At 44.1% G+C, this 15,913-nt stretch overlaps 1 protein-coding gene across 8 annotated transcripts in view; it reads left to right on the top strand.

The window, feature by feature from the left end:
* The window catches only part of inpp4b (inositol polyphosphate-4-phosphatase type II B), a 1,315,761-nt gene extending 1,305,700 nt beyond the window's left edge, over positions 1 to 10,061 (top strand). For 7 of the 8 annotated variants that reach the window (XM_072495635.1, XM_072495634.1, XM_072495633.1 and 4 more), the window contains one exon: positions 6,501 to 8,585. In XM_072495635.1, coding sequence (XP_072351736.1) covers positions 6,501 to 6,669 — 169 coding nt within the window. In that variant the 3' untranslated portion in view covers positions 6,670 to 8,585. Of the gene's footprint in view, positions 1 to 6,500; positions 8,586 to 8,630 lie in introns of those variants that run through there. The other variant, XM_072495637.1, reaches the window with a different exon arrangement.
* The last annotated feature ends 5,852 nt before the right edge of the window (positions 10,062 to 15,913 follow it).

The following is a 15,913-nucleotide window of genomic DNA, read 5'->3' as shown; positions in this document are numbered from 1 at the left end:
ATTTATAGAAGGTGAAGTTGGTCCTAGAGGGGCGAATGAGGGGTTCCCCAAGAGATGAGGTTTGTTTATTCTGCATTTTGGAGAACTAGTTACAGTCAACTGTTAGGATTGGGGGGCGGGGATGGATGGGGGGCACGGTGGGGTTTTGTGATAGGTTTAATTTTGTTTTGCAATGTTTTCCAAATGTTAATTTGAAAAAACTTTGAACAATAATACTGTCAAAAAAAAGAAATAAATGAATATATGGCGCAATTCTCGGGAAATTCTGTGTGGTAGCGAGTGGGAATTCCCGTGAGCTTCCAGGCGCTCGGTCCAGCGAGGCCGGCGAAGCCGTTTAACGTTAATTGGCCCACTCATTGAGACCTCACGGGCTCTCGTCGCAAATGAAGGCTTGCCTGGTGATTTGCCGGGACCACGCTCACCAGCCACCCTCTAACGAGGTCGAGCAGTACGTAAGCTGCACTTGCTCAGCCAACCCCACCCAGCTTACAATAATAGCGCCCAGGAGACTGGCCCCAAGATTCGGAGGTGCTGACCTGGGGAGGCTGCTATACGCATGGAGGCCAGGAGGGATGTCCTGTTCCCCCAAGGGTCCCAGAGGGTTAGCCAAAAGGCAGCCACTGCTGCCAGGGATGAGGTGAAGATGAGGCCAGCGCTGACGGCCATGGCCAAGGACCTTGGCAGAATGTCTGACTCGCTGGGGATGACACCCAGCACCAGGCCGACCTTGATGAGGTTCTGCGGGACATGTCCCGCTCTCAGTTGGGAATGAATGAGGCACTTTGGAGCCTGTCCCAATCACAAGTGGGCATGGCCCACTCTCTGAGGAGCATCGCCAAGGGCGTCAACACAATGGTGCAGACCATGGGTAACCGCCAGGGCTGGCAGAGAATCCCGCCCAAAATGTCTAAGTGCAATTCCACATTTGCAAACTGCCCTTGAGTTTTGAACCAAGAGCCATTCCCGATGTAAATTAAATTTTAATTCATTCTCATCGGCTAAAAAGAATTTTCATGCTTTGCTTGCAAATAATGTGGTTTTGTATGCCCGAACTAGGGGTTCACTAAGGACGTAACTTGTGACCTTGTTTTGTTTCAAGCCTAATGGTTTTGAGAATCCTTTGACTTTGGGATGCTCAGCTGATGGCTCTATGTTCTCAAAGAGGCGGTGCTGTTGCGTAGTTTGTGAGGTACCCTCAATAACGAAGCTTAGAGATTAAACTGTAAAGAAGGCTTTATTAGACTAAGAACTATGTTAGAGCTGAGACAAGTGCTGACTGCTACACAGCCCATGAGGCAGCCCTTTATATATGGCTCAATTATATATGGCTCACAGATGGGCGGAGCCAGAGGCGGAGTCCCCAGGGTTCCAAGCCCGGTCTTAAAGGGGACATCATCTTACATGATGATAAGGCAGGAACCATTCATCACAGTTTGTAAAGGCCCTTTGCTGTGTTTGGAGAGAAGTGCTGCACTGTGATTATTGTTGTTTTCGTGGGCAGAATTTTCCTTTCGGGCTTCTGAAACCTGTGGTCTGGCTCTACTGGGATCACAATGTTGTTTAGGATATGGGCTCGAAGGTGGGAGAGGTGATGGAGGAATGCATTAGGGTGGTGCCTGATGTCCTCCTGACATAATGGCATGTTGCCAGCAATGAGAACCTCAGCATGCAGCTGCCCATCAGGTGGCCATTTGAGCCCCTTAAGAGCCCAATGAAGGGCCACTTCCTGTCCTGGGAGCATTTTTCCCATGTTAAGAGGGCCTGATGGCCTTCTGCTGGGTGGGCAAGCCCTCGATAACAGGCGGTCCATAACCCATGGATGGGCCTACCCCGGCAATAATGGCCACCCCTGCATTTCGGTTGCCGGCACTGGAGTAACACCCCCACACCTTCCCGGTGACCCGCTGATTGCTGTGTTCTGCGCAGCTGGCCCTGACTTCGTTAGGAAGAGGTGTCTTCGAGGGTGCCTTAGCATTAAGGCAACCTCTCCTTGTATCTACCTCTGATTTGCAAGATCGTGAGCAGCAACGGAACTAGGCCTCTTCTCAATTTTAAATTACCTGGCCATCATCTGTACTGCGTACTACAGCTTCTGAGGCTGCTGAACGTTCAACTATCTGATAGGGCCAATTGGTTGGCAGTCCACTCGACCACCTTTCATGACGTCAGGATATCAGAGGCACAGTGATTAGCAAGGTCCCGGGTTCAATTCTGACCTTGGGTGACACTCTGTGTGGAATTTGCACTTTCTCCCCGTATCTGCGTGGGTTCCCTCCAGGTCGGGTTTCCTCCCACAGTCCAAAGATATGCAGGTTAGGTTGATTGCTCATACTAAATTGCCCCTTAGTATCCAGGAATGTGCAGATTAGGTTGCAGGGATAGGATGTGGGTGGGTGAACGGGGGAGTGGACCTGGGCAGAATGCTCTTTCGGAAGGTCTGCAGACTTTATGGGCTGAATGGCCTCCTTCTGTACTGTAGGGATTCTATGCTCTTATGATCCTGAAGCACTGCAGCCAGTACAGTATTTCTGAAGTGCTGTCACAATTGTAATGTCAGAATTATATGGCGTAAGAATTATACACCTGGTGCAGTAAAATATATTCTAATTAGAAGTAAAAAGCTGAGGTTTTATTGATAAAGAAAGTGTTTAGTTGAAAACTTAAGCAAAAGCTAAGAATTGGGGAGAATGCACGTAAAAAAATGAGAAAAGTAAAATATAGAAGGAAAGCATAAAGTGAGACTGGAACAGTTCAGAAATAACTTAAAGATGACTGACAGTCAAAGTAAAGAGAAATATACCAAGAGCTCCATAAACATGATGGAATAAGTGACATTCAGAGGAAAAATGGGGCTGTTTAGAAATGAAGAAGGCAATCCTGCTCTTGAGAGTGAGGAATTACAGAAGGTGCTTAAAAATATTTGACCTCCATTTCTATAAAGGAAGGCAACATGGCAACCCTATATAACACAGAGATAATTATTCAAAAGGAGATTATTCTCCGACCAATGGGATTCTCTTTTCCTGCTGGTACTGCATCCCCGCCTGCAAGTTTTCCGGCAGTGTGGGGTTGCTTTAATGGGAAATCCTATTGACAAGCGGCGGGAAGAAAGAATCCCGCCGTCAGCAAATAACACATGCGGCGGGGGGACCGAAGAATGCCACCTTATATTTCAAAAATGGGATTTAGAAGAAAAATATATTATCATGCAGAGCTGGAAAGTACCCCCCGGAATATTAAGGGAGGCTGAGAAGGAGATAACAGAGATATTAAGTATAATTTTCCAAAAACCTTAAGACATGGAAATTGTGGTGAAAGACCAGAGAGTGGGAACGTTGCAACCATATTCATGAGGAATAAGCCAGGAATTTACTTACACGTTTGCTTATTATTTGTTCAGCAGCCCATGTATTTGTGAGTTAACAATGCAGAATGAAGTGAATGGACCTGTGTACTTGGGCTTATTATGTGGGCAGTGTTCCATTAAATGTTCTTGCATTAATAGCTTCTGAAAGCTGTGGCGCCACCTTTGTATTTGTTTGTTGGTCTTTCAGATGGTGTACACAACATTGAACCTGTTCACAACTCCACACCGAACCTGGTGCATTGCTATCCCCTGGGAGGGTGTCTTGGAGTGCCATGTGGAGCATCCAACCTGTTTGCTATCACTTTTTCACCAATCAAATGGGAAGGAGGGGTTTATACGCTGTGCTCTGCCATTCCGTTAGTTGTGCACAAACTCTGGGCGCGATCAAACAACCTCATTGTGCCCTATTCGGTGACACGTCGAGGCCATTTGTGATTTGTGACTCTCGGAATACCCTCGTCGCGATCTTGGTCTCGCCCTCGCTGGGCGTGATCCAGATTTACATATTTAAGTGAGCAGTCAGGCTGACTTAAATATGTTGATGCCAGATTCTCCCAAGGCCGGGGAACGAATGCCCGTGCTCGGAGATCTCGCCATGGCGCCATTTACTACTGGTCCACACAAATGTGGACCAGGCATAACAGCACCTGGGTGATTCTCCCAGGCCATCGGAGGTCCTCAGGTGAGCGAGCTCTGGGCAGGGTGGCACTCTGCCACTCCTGCTGCCACCCAAGCACTTTGGCACTGCCAGCCTGGCACATTGTCACTGCAATACAGGCAGCCTGACAGGAGCACCCTAGCACTGCCAGGGTGCTCAGTGGCACTGCCAAGGTGCCAGGCTGGTTGTGCCAAGATGCCTGGGTGCCATGATTCCTGTGCCAGGGATCGGGCCAGGGCTTGCCCTGCCCTTGTGAGGTGGGGTGAGGTGGGGCGAGGTGGGGCTCGAGGACCCCCCAACAGGTAAGTTGGGGCATTGGGGGGGCCCGGAGGCCTTGGTGGAGCGTTGAGCGATCGGTGCCAATCTCTTCCTGCCCTGACAAGCTGAGCTCATCAGTGCAGGAAATGAAGGTAAGTGCGATCTCGGAGGGACATTCCTCACCGAGGCCAAAAAAGAACAGATAGTGAGGTCATTCTTGGCGCTGCAGGTGCCAAGAAATATTCTGCTAAACATGCCCAAAGCAGGATTCTGTTTTTTTCCTGTTAAATCACGCCCTCTGTTTCCTACCATCTGTTTGTTTTGTTATTCATCGGCTTTTGCAGTCACCACTTTTGTTGCTTTGCAACTTTTAGAAAGGTGTCAACTATTTTTTGCTCTGTTGTGGCCACTTTTCCTTTTGGTGCTAAATCTGAACTGCTGCCCTTTGAGAGCTGCTTGACGTTTTACCTCCCCCAGTCCTCCATCCTTCTCTGTGATGAGTTACCAGTGCCAAAACCAAGAGTACTTTAAATAATAAATGGCGGCTAATTCTGCCATAGACCCATCTCCCATTTGAAATTCATGTAACTACTCTGAAGGAAAACTGCCTTTTCCCATTGAATTATGGATGTTTTGGACCTCTGAGACCATGGAACATTTGCTGAGAGACTTCAAATTCACGACGAACATTAAAATTTGGTTTTGTTGCCTAAGATTTGCTTACAGAGGAGAAAGCGCAACATATTAAATTAGTATGGCACTCTAAACCTTCAGTCCTGTTTCTGCCCTGCTCTCTCACTGTACTTAAACTGCCCTGGTCAAATTAAATGATGACATCTTTTGTGAGTGCAACCTTATCAATTTATCCCTTTTTGTCCTCTTTTACTTCCTGGCACTTTTTATAGTTTACTATTCTGTCCTCATCTACTAATGCATGTGGTACACTGCCATTGGAACAACCCTGACTTGCTTGTATCAGACTGGCCAGGATACCTCCAGGACAATTATTTTGCCTTCAGCCCCACTTTTCTATTCCTCATCTACATAATTTGTCTGGAGGTATTGCCCATCGAAATACAACCAACATGATGTACACATTATGGGATCCAAACTCTTACTTTTAATTGCCCTCGACTTCACCAACACCACCTCTGTGCTATTTGATCGTTTGTCCGACATCAAGTTTCAAAGTGCTAGCGTTTCTCTCCAAATTTATGCAGCCACATCATAAGCCAGAGGGAGGACTGGAGATTGACAGTTGCTTTAATCCATCAGCTTTCCTCAAGAATTTTTTTTACGAGCACGGCCAACTTTCAGCTTCTCAAATAATGGGCTCTGTATCTTGTGCGATTGTCTGAGCGATTACAGGAAAACCTTTGTGGGTGAAAGAACTGGCTGTCTGCAAGAGGTAGAAGTCTCCCCATGATAGTGCCTCTCACTATCTCCGCAGCCTCCTCCACTGCCTTGTGACAGTATGGACTGTGTACTCCTCCATTTTTGATTCACACCCAGTGCTTTGTTCCCATTCCACTTCACTTTCACAAGACCTTCACCTTAATCTGGAATTCAAGAAGGTCCCTCTTAGACCCAGCTAAAGGAGATTGACAAAAATGTGCGACCAATTCATGCGCTGCTGTGAAAATTCCCTCTGTCTCCACTGAGATCATGCCATACACCAATCTCCACACCACCGCCCCTGCTCTCTATTTCCCTCTTTCTCTTCTCCCCCCCCCACCCCGCCATCAGCCAGGTGGGAGAAAACTGCCCTCTCATGACCAATGAGCCAGCGAGATGCCACAGGACACCTGCTTAGCGCTTGAAGTTCATCTGCTGCATGTAAAATTAGGCTTTGGCCTCAACATGTCTTTTATATTAACTGTCACCTTTTGATGTGCTTACAATTCAAACCATTGGGGTTTCATATCATGCGCTCCTGATTATAAGATCTTTTCATTTGACGAGGAAGCTCAAATACATGCTTTCCCCCCTCCGCCCCGCTCTGTTTTTCTCATTCTCATTTTAATATCCAAATCCATTTTCTTCAGCCCTTGCACCCTTTCAAAGACTCTGTTTTTTTCTGCCTGTGCCTCGCATGTGATGCCTGTCTGTCCCCCAACACGATAACCTGTTCTAATTACTTTGGATAATCTTGAAGTAACATTGTTTTCTTTTCACTTTTTTTTTTGCTGCGCGTGACTGGCCCTGCCTCTCTAACAGCAGTTATGCCAAGGGAACAATGAATGGCCCGGATGACCCTGAGGCAGACTCTGATAACAGACCAACTTCAAGCCACTTCTATCCTGTCGCCTTGCTGCTTGTCAGCTCACACTTGTTGGTAGTGTGGCTGATTTTAAGTCTTGCTTTACTCTTGGCCAAATATCAATAAAATGCACTTGTTTACTACACCATTTTGTAACTAACAATGTATTCATGTAGATAAATGCGACTTGGTTTGTAACACGACTAACTTGTTTGTAAGTCTAAAGTAACTGTATTCCTTTGTTTGGAAAACTGTTCTGAGCAACTTTATTTATCTTACTGTCTTTGCGTTAATGATTTCATTGCTCATTTTGTAGCAGTTTGTCGCTTCTGGGCTAAGTTATGCATTGTGTTACTATTCAGATTTATTTTCAAGTGTTTTACATAAAATCCTGGTCTGTTATTCTTAAACGGGTGAATATGGTAATTGTAAAAGATATTTGTTTTCTTAAAATTGCAAAATATGAAAAAAATATGTAAATGTATAAAATCATGCTATATTTTTGGTCAGAAATCTATTGAGGGCAGTCCTAAATAAATAAAAAATAGTTCATTGAATCTGAAAAGTGCTGAAAAGCTTTGCAAATAATTTCTATACTCGATTTGATACACATTAAAAAAAATGAAAGGCCTATTTTATGTATTAAATGTAATGATTTTAAAATTTTACAACTCCACTCCCGGAAAGTGCAGTGCTAGTTCATTCTTTGTATACTTTATTTGTACGCCCGAACATTTCTATTCTTGCTGAAACCGAGCCTCGATTTTAACTGGGGCCGTAAGCGCAGCAATTTGATATTTTTGGGCTGGGTTATGCATTAAGGGCTGTAGTATGTGACATGCTCTCATGGTTGTAAAGGCATGCCCCCCTCCCCCCCCCCCCCCCCAACACACACACACACACACATACACACCTTGTCAAGCCATTTAAACTCCTTGGCCATGTTTAAATGTTCTAAATTGGAATCCCACCCTGACTAAACAACAAGATATTTTGACAGGAATGAGAAGAGAATCCAAAGCAGTGGTGGTTTTAGGGCATTTAAATGACTTTGTCAGAAAGCAACATATACAGGATGTATTTGAACTCTGCCAAATTGACAAGGTGCAGGCATCCTTGACACTCCTGGAGATTAATGTAAATGTGTTGAGAACATTAAGTTGTCCGCGAATCAGCAGAAATGGCTGTGCAAAATTCTGATGTTTAGCTGATTCAAAATGGTGGTGTCATATGCATTAACATAATGTTATTACCCAACATACATTAAATACCTACATTTTCGCAAAGCACTGTGATGTACACATTACTACATAGGCTGTGATTATATCAGGCAACAGGCTCCTGCTCAGCACAACGTATAATCAGTATGATATTTGGACAGTTTGATGTCTGTGCATGGTGTAGCTGTTATGAACTTTGCAAATTGCTTCAGGTGAAATCAGAACAGAAACAAAAATGACTCCAGAATTAGTATGATCCCGTAAATAATCACAGGGATAGACCTCATTCCACCAGCAAAGCAAGTCCATCTAAAGTAAAAGAAAGACACATATTCTTAGATTTTCTGTTTTCCTTCCATTAACTTGCTAATATCTTGCTGATAGGAATATTTCCACCATCCGTAACAGAGCACATCCCTGCACGCGTATTCACCCGTGTTGCAGACCTGCTGCAATATCAATAGGATGGGTTAGTGATTGGAGCAGAAAATCGACAGCACAGTATTTGAGTGACAGGAATGGTTGAACAAGCACATATAATGTGCACTCTTGATGTTTGTTGGTTTGAATATATAACAAAGCAACCAAGACTGTTTCTATTTATGCAAAGTTTCGTTGCAAAACCAAGTCACGTGACGAATCATATATCTATTAATATTTCCATTTCAATGAACAATTGATTACTTTGGCCTGCTCTACAGATTGACTTGTGTAAGATGTATCATCACCCTGTCTTTAATAAATGTAGATGATTATCTAGTTATTTTTACTTATTGAAAATATTGCAGCCAATGTTTAATAAATGAAATCTTTTTTTTTTCATTTTCTGGTAGTATTATGAGGTGTTTTTTTTTTCCTTTTTACCAGAGAAGGATGTCGGATAGAAAATGCACAGAAGAATATAAATTGCAGGAAATATGCATTCAACACGATTCAACTGATGGCATTCCCAAAATACTACAGGCCACCAGATGGGACATATGGAAAAGCAGACACTTAAACTTAATTTCATTTGATAGCAGTTTACAAAATTATTCAGGTTTTAATTAGCTCCAAATAGAGAGAGAGTGAGTAATTTATCTTTTTTCTGGACTGAGTGATTTATGCTGAAGACATCCATCTTGGTTAAAGTTCTTGGAAATCTTTTTCTTAATGTCGAAGCAAATTACAGAAATTGTATAGAGCCCTTGTCATTTTTGTTTTTGGATTTTTGAGGACTAGGATATAGCCATTGTTCCTTTGCTGATGTTGCATGAAAACACCAGCAGTAAAATGTGCCGATGAAATTCTATCCAAAAAGTAATAATTTGTGTTAAAAGAGGATATTTAAATGGGTAGCCTTTAGATGATCTTGAAAGTGCTTGTTACAGCAGGTTATTGTCTACAACTGCATCATCACTTTCTGTGGTTGCTCTTTAAAGATAAAAAGTAATATTTAAAAGCAACTGTTTAATACTTTAAGGAAAAACACACTGCCGAGGGGGTCATGGTTTAACAATATACCCAGCTCAGGTGCAATAAAGGAATCTGTAACTTGAAAAAATTACTGTATTTACCAGTGGTATTTATGTCGAAACATTTTATTGTTCGGTAATCGGGACAATATACTCTCGTGAAAGAATGTGTATGACATGTGTTTCTGTCTCTGATCACAGTGTGCGTGCTTTAACTGGCAGCTGGGTGCTGTTGCTTAGATATTGAGAAAATAAATTAGAACGTACAGAGCTTGAACATTACTGAAAAAAAGAGATGTCAAAGCTTTTCGTCTTGCACTCATCAGGCCAGCGCAAGAAACCAGTATAAGGGGAAAACAATAATTTGTACTGCATGAGAAGAGAATTTTTGTTGGCAAGTGGAGTTGTCTACTTGCCAACCAACCAGCATTCTCTTCTCATAACAGTATAAATTGTCGCTTCCCCCTTATACTGGTATTCTTGCGAATGTCCTGATGAGAGCAAAACAGAAAGCTTCAACATGTCTTTTCTTTTCATCAATAGTCAAAAATTAGACTGTCTGCAACACATTCACACATATCAATTACAAGTGCAAGAGCCATAGGATTTCAATGCACGTTATTTCTTTGAAAATGTGAGTTTGGCTGTTTGAATGCAGTAAGGCCCATTTTAATTTTCAAAACATGCACATCTCTGTTAAATAATACCTGTAAAAATACAAAGCAGAAAATTGTATTATTGTAATGCTGAATGTTATATAAGGTAGAGCTACACAAATGTACAGAATACAGGACATTTATTCATGATATTCATAAAATAAATTACACCTTACTTTTTTTTCAAAGAGCCGTTCATATGCTAGATTTCTTGTGGTCCTTAAAACAGTAAAATTGACTGATAATTATGGCAATTGCATTGGCAGTGAAGTATTAAACGGAAATGAATGCCGACATTTCAGAAAGATACCTGCAAAGGTTTCCGTGGAATTCTACTCCATCAACAATTCCAGCATTTTTGCAACAGGAGAAAATTGGTACTGGGGTAGTAAAGAATTGGTAGGTACAGTGTTGGATCTTGTAAGAGGTTGTTATCTGTCTCTATTCTTCAAAATAACTTATTTATCATGTTGATTTAAAGAGCAGTTGTTTTTGTGTCTGTATATAAAGATATAAAGGCTTCTCAACCTTGCCCCTCGCCTGAGGTGTGGTGATCCTCAGGTTAAATCACCACCAGTCAGCTCTCCCCCTCAAAGGGGAAAGCAGCCTATGGTCATCTGAGGTTGTGACGACTTTACCTTAACTTTTAAGAATTTTTGACTTAAGGTGTTCTTCAAAAACCGGTGCTTTAATCTATGTTCACATGATCACAGGACCAATAACAACAGAAATGAGCACACATTTTGTGGAATTAATTGATTATCCAAATAAACCTAATCTTCTAAATAATCCAACTTCCAAGAATACTGTTGAAATATTCCTTGTGTTGAAGATTAAGACTGCATCTACCATTTATTATAATGGTACCGTGACTTGGTGACAGAGTAGAGATATAGGGTAGAAGTTGGGCTACTAAGTGTGCATTTTTCATGCTCTATGCTGATGTCGTCATTGCATACACCCTTCCAAGCAGAAGTGCACAGATTGTCATTTTGGTGTAGGAGGCAGCACTCGTGTTCAGTTTGTGTGGCTGGCAGGATCAAAAATGACCAACTAGTTTTACATATGGGAGTAATCTGCTGCATGCAGGGATGATGCCCTGACCATTTTGGACTGACCCAGCCGTTTAGAGGGCATGTGTTGAACATGTTCAGTGTAGTGGGATGTTAACTGCCAGTGAATGTCCCCTCCCCAGTAATCTTTCAAAAGATCACACAACACTCAAGGCTAGATGCCGTTTTGGCTCCTGGCTACAATTTCACTTCTCAACCTCTTTCGTTGTGCTCCATTGCTCATCAGAGTTAATGCTCTCTACTAAGAGCTTGAGCTGCTGCTGCACTGCTGTTATTGTTTGCCTCACATATTTCTTGCAGGCATGGATGGGGTTTGGTCAGATGACCTCTGGGCAGAGAGCACCAAGGAAAACATCAAAAAGCAGGACATGCTGCTAGAAAAAGGAAGAGAAGGACAGTATCAGGAGGCATTGTCCACAGAGGGCCTCTCAGGAACAACTGTCCCACATCAACTTTACTGAGGAGCAATTAATGTGCCATAATTTTACCAAGAAAGTTGTTACTGAGATACATCCACTGTGGCAAACAGGGCACTGCACGTGGTTGTCAACCTCTATGTTACAACCTTGTTTCAGGCTACAACAGATAATGTCAGCAATGTCGCTCCGTTTGCACTGGTGTATTGATGATGTCACCACAGCTTTCTACACCAGGAGCAGCATTCACATCTCTTTCCCTATTGGCACAGAAAAGCTAAATGGGAGAATGAGTTGGTACCAGCTATGGGGTTATTTGCCTGCACATTTGTGCCCAGTCAGTCACCACATGCAGACTCTTTAACCTAACCCTTAAGGTCCACATGGTGTCAGTGGCTGCGTGAGTGAGATCAAGTAATAGTGCCTCTTTGTAATCACTCTTTTTTTTCCCCTCAGAACCACTCATTTGCCCAGCAATCATCCCAAATCAGAAAAATACGCTTTGCACTGCCTGTCACAAAAATTAATCCAATACTGCAGTAACTCACCAAGGTTCCTTAGACAACACCTTCGAAACCCACTACCATCTAGGACAAGAGCAGCAGATACCTGGGAACCCCACCACCTGGAGGTTCCCGTCCAAGTCACTCACCACCTTGACTTGGAAATATATCGCCGTTCCTTCACTGGTGCTGGGGCAAAATCCTGGAACTCCCTCCCTAACTGCACAGTGGGTGTACCTACACCTGAACGACTGCAGCAGTTTAAGAAGGCAACTCATCACCATCTTCTGAAGGGCAACTAGGGATGGGCAATAAATACTGGCCTAACCAGCGATGCCCACATTACCCGTAAATGAATTTAATAGAAATTAGCAACTGAACATCCATATATAGAGGGTTTCTGGCTCGGTGCTAGCATCCCTGCCTTGGAGCCAGAGCTTTCTGGGTTTGAATCCCACTGCAGGACTTGTTTGCCACTGATGAAGGTAAGCCATATCGGAGCCAATCCCCAACCTTTCTAATTGGGGAGGGTTAGCGCCAGGAGGATGCCAGGCCATCTGGCTGTGGAACCACCTGACAAATCCAAAAATGATGGTTGATATGAATGGAGATGGAGGAGGGTAATCAGCCTTCTGATAAAGCATTGTGACGATCCCACGTAACATGGAAAAAACAGAAAGAGAGAGAGCAGCTGGCCATCCCTGAAATGGCGATTTGATGCTGCAGTGATGCCCCAAAATAATTTCAGCTGCATATAAAATATGCTGATCTCGATGTTCTGACAGCAGGTGAACAAACTTGCATCACATAGCATTCTTTATATACTCAGTGCATTCCCAAGTCCTTCGCAATCAATCCATTATTTTGCAACACACGCCGCTGTGTTTTGGACAAATACAACAGTTAGTATGCACACAACAATTAAATCGAGTTAATTTGTTTTGTTGGGAGTTAAATATTGACCATGCCACCACAAAGAACTCCCTGGTGTGCTTGGAATAGTGCCATGGGAACTTTGACATCTAACTTAAAAAGCAAAGAGTGTTTCCTCGTAACATTTCATGGCACCTCTGTCAATACTGCATTGATATGCCTTTAGGGGTAAATGTCCCAACCCTGCTCACCACAGTAATTGGCCTGGGCGGGACGGGCCATCAAAAGGTTTGTTAACCTTGGGCGGGAAGTTCAGGTTCCCGGGGGGGATGGGACTGGGAAATCCCGCCCATAGAAACAGAGGGCTCCATCTCGCGCCGCTGGTAATGGAATTCCTGGTGTGGCTGCCAATCCGTTTCCGATGCTCCGGTCTCCCACTGGTGTCAGGATCGAGGTTTGCGCCAGCGGGAGGATGCAAATGGGTCGTTAAGGTAAAGGCCACCATATTCTCCAAGTCCACGTGATTCTCTAGTCCTCTGGGCTAGAATTGGTACTGGTCCTAATGTGTACCTGACACGGTGGACTTCGCAGTGGGCCAAGAAAATAACTCTTGAATGGAGTTGCCCCCAAAGTCCATCGGAGGACCACCCTCCCCCTGCCACCCCACAATGCAAGACCTGCCCACCCAACCCCACCAGAGACTCCTAGAGACACCCCAGGGACCCCTCAATAATGATACTCCCCACAGAGACCCCCTAAACAAAGAGAACGCCCACAAAGATACCCTTGAAGATAGACTCCTGCCTCGAAGCCCCCAAAAGAGGCCATATCCAGGCCTTTCGCTATGTGAGGCAAAATGCGCTAACGCAAAAACAATAGCAGCAATAGCAATTTCCAACACCACTAAACCAAGTGGAGAAGAATTCTGAGGAGGAGCACGAGATTTAAACGCCATTAAAGTAAATAAGACAGCCCCAATCAAAATAATTTTACAATTGAATGAAAGGCCCTTGAAAATGGAAGACGAACCCAGGGCAATAGTTACAGTTGTGGGGGGGGCAAACATTTGATTATATTCGAGAAGTGGCTCAGACCCTATATTTGTGCAGCACGGAGGCCAAACTGTCAACCTATAGGGAGAAACCCAAAAATTCTTGGGACCGTCAGTACACCTGTAGCTTACAAAGAACAAGAAGCCCAGCTGCCTTTGATGGCCGTAGAAGGGCACAGACCAAACCTGTTGGGAAGGGACTGGTTGCAGCAAATTAAACTACATTTGCTGAAATCTTCAGTCTCAAACAGCGTGTTCCAAAAGTCCTGCGGTGATATGAGCACGTGGTCCGCAATGAAATAAGCCGGATCAAGGGCGTGAAGGTAAACATTTATGTTAATCTGGACTCGACACCTAAGTTTTTTCGATCCAGACAGCTCATTTCTGCCCTGCATCAAAAGGTTGAAGCTGAACTGAAGTAATTAGAGGAACTGGGAATCATTAAGCCAGTGCAATTCTGAGTGGGCAACCCCCATAGTCCCCATACTAAAGCCTGACCAATCAATAAGAATATGTGGGGACTATAAACTCATTATCAATCAGGTGGCCCAGGTGGATAGGTACCTGACACCTCCCCCCTTCCTCCCCCCTTCCCCCCCCCCCCCCCCACCCCAACTCCCGAATCAACACATCAAAGGCAAGTTGGCTGGAGACCTCACTTGCTCCAAGCTCAGTCTCAGCCATATGTGCCTGCAGTCGGAACTGGTCAAGGAGTCCCAAACGTTTGCTACGGTGAATACCCATGAGGGTCTATTTCAGTACATGAGGCTACCTTTTGGCATTTCCTCAATCTGCGCTATTTTCCAGCGTACCATGGAAAACCACCTTCATGGTATCCCAAAAGTGATGGTCAACCTAGACGATGTTTTAGTTAGTGTTGTGTTTGGTACATTGTACTTGACGAAGGTACTCACCAAACACTTCGACTTGTCCAAACCAGAATCTTTTATTGAGTCTTGTGTGGTAAGCTAGCAATTCAATACAAAACACGTTATCATGGAGTCTGCTAACTATTCCTTTGGAACTTGCACCTAGCACTGACCGCTCACATGTACATCTTATTACTCTCTCAAACTTCTTCTGAAGATGATTGGCTGTGTCTTCCTTTATCTCCGAGTCATGACCTTGGTCTAGAGACTGCATGGTGCCACCTGTTGGTTGAAGGCCCCACACCCTCCAACTATGAAATAGCCCATAGGCATATCACCACAGTGAGGAGCAAATGCCAGGTTTTGAAGAAGAATTATAGAGGTTCAGAGATATGGGAGTCTACCTTAATCATGAAAACTGTACCTTCCAGGCCACAGAAGTCACATACTTAGGTTTCTGACTGGATGCCACAAATCTACACCCACTCAAGAAAAAAGTCAAAGCCCTGTGAGAGGTTCCAGCCCCCAGGGATGTAGCCGAGCTGAAATTGTTCCTAGAACTGGTGAACTATTATGGCAGGTTAATTCTAAACCTGGCCATGATGTTGACACCACTTCACAAGTTACTATGGAAACAACAACATTGTCAATGGAAGGAACATCAAGAGGAAACCTTCCGCTTGGTTAAACAAACGCTGCAATCTTCAAACCTCTTAATCCACTTCAACTCGGGGACGCCTTGCCAAACGGGATTGGGGTTGTTTGATCCCATAGGATGTAAGACGGATGGGAATAGCCAATTGCATTTGCCTCGAGCACCCTATTGGAAGCAGAGCAAAATTGTGCCCCAAATCGAAAAGGAGAGACTAGCCATCGTCTACAGTGTTAAAAAGTTCGACCAATATGTCTACGGTCAGCGATTCATCATAATAACCAACCATAAATCACTATTGGTTCTTATGAGAGAGGACAAGCCAATGTCCCCAATTACCTCCGCCAGGGTGTAGGATTGTGCAATGCTACTGGCAGCCTACAGCTCCACCTTCTAAAACAGGCCTGGCACCCAAATCTCTAATGCAGACACATTGCGTTAACTCCACTTGCCAAAGCAGGTGGGGCCTCCACCAGACCCCCAAGTGATCATCTTGGCGCTGAACTTCTTAGACACCTTGCCCGTGTCGCCTGGACATTTACAAAATTGAACTCGGCGAGATCCAGGTTGGCACCACGAAAAGACTGAACAATTGGGACCCTA

The sequence above is a fragment of the Scyliorhinus torazame genome, chromosome 3 (assembly GCF_047496885.1).
Source record: "Scyliorhinus torazame isolate Kashiwa2021f chromosome 3, sScyTor2.1, whole genome shotgun sequence".
Classification (NCBI taxonomy): domain Eukaryota; kingdom Metazoa; phylum Chordata; class Chondrichthyes; order Carcharhiniformes; family Scyliorhinidae; genus Scyliorhinus; species Scyliorhinus torazame.
The sequence above is the reverse complement of the archived record's forward strand: the minus strand, read 5'-3'. Positions and strand labels throughout refer to the sequence as shown.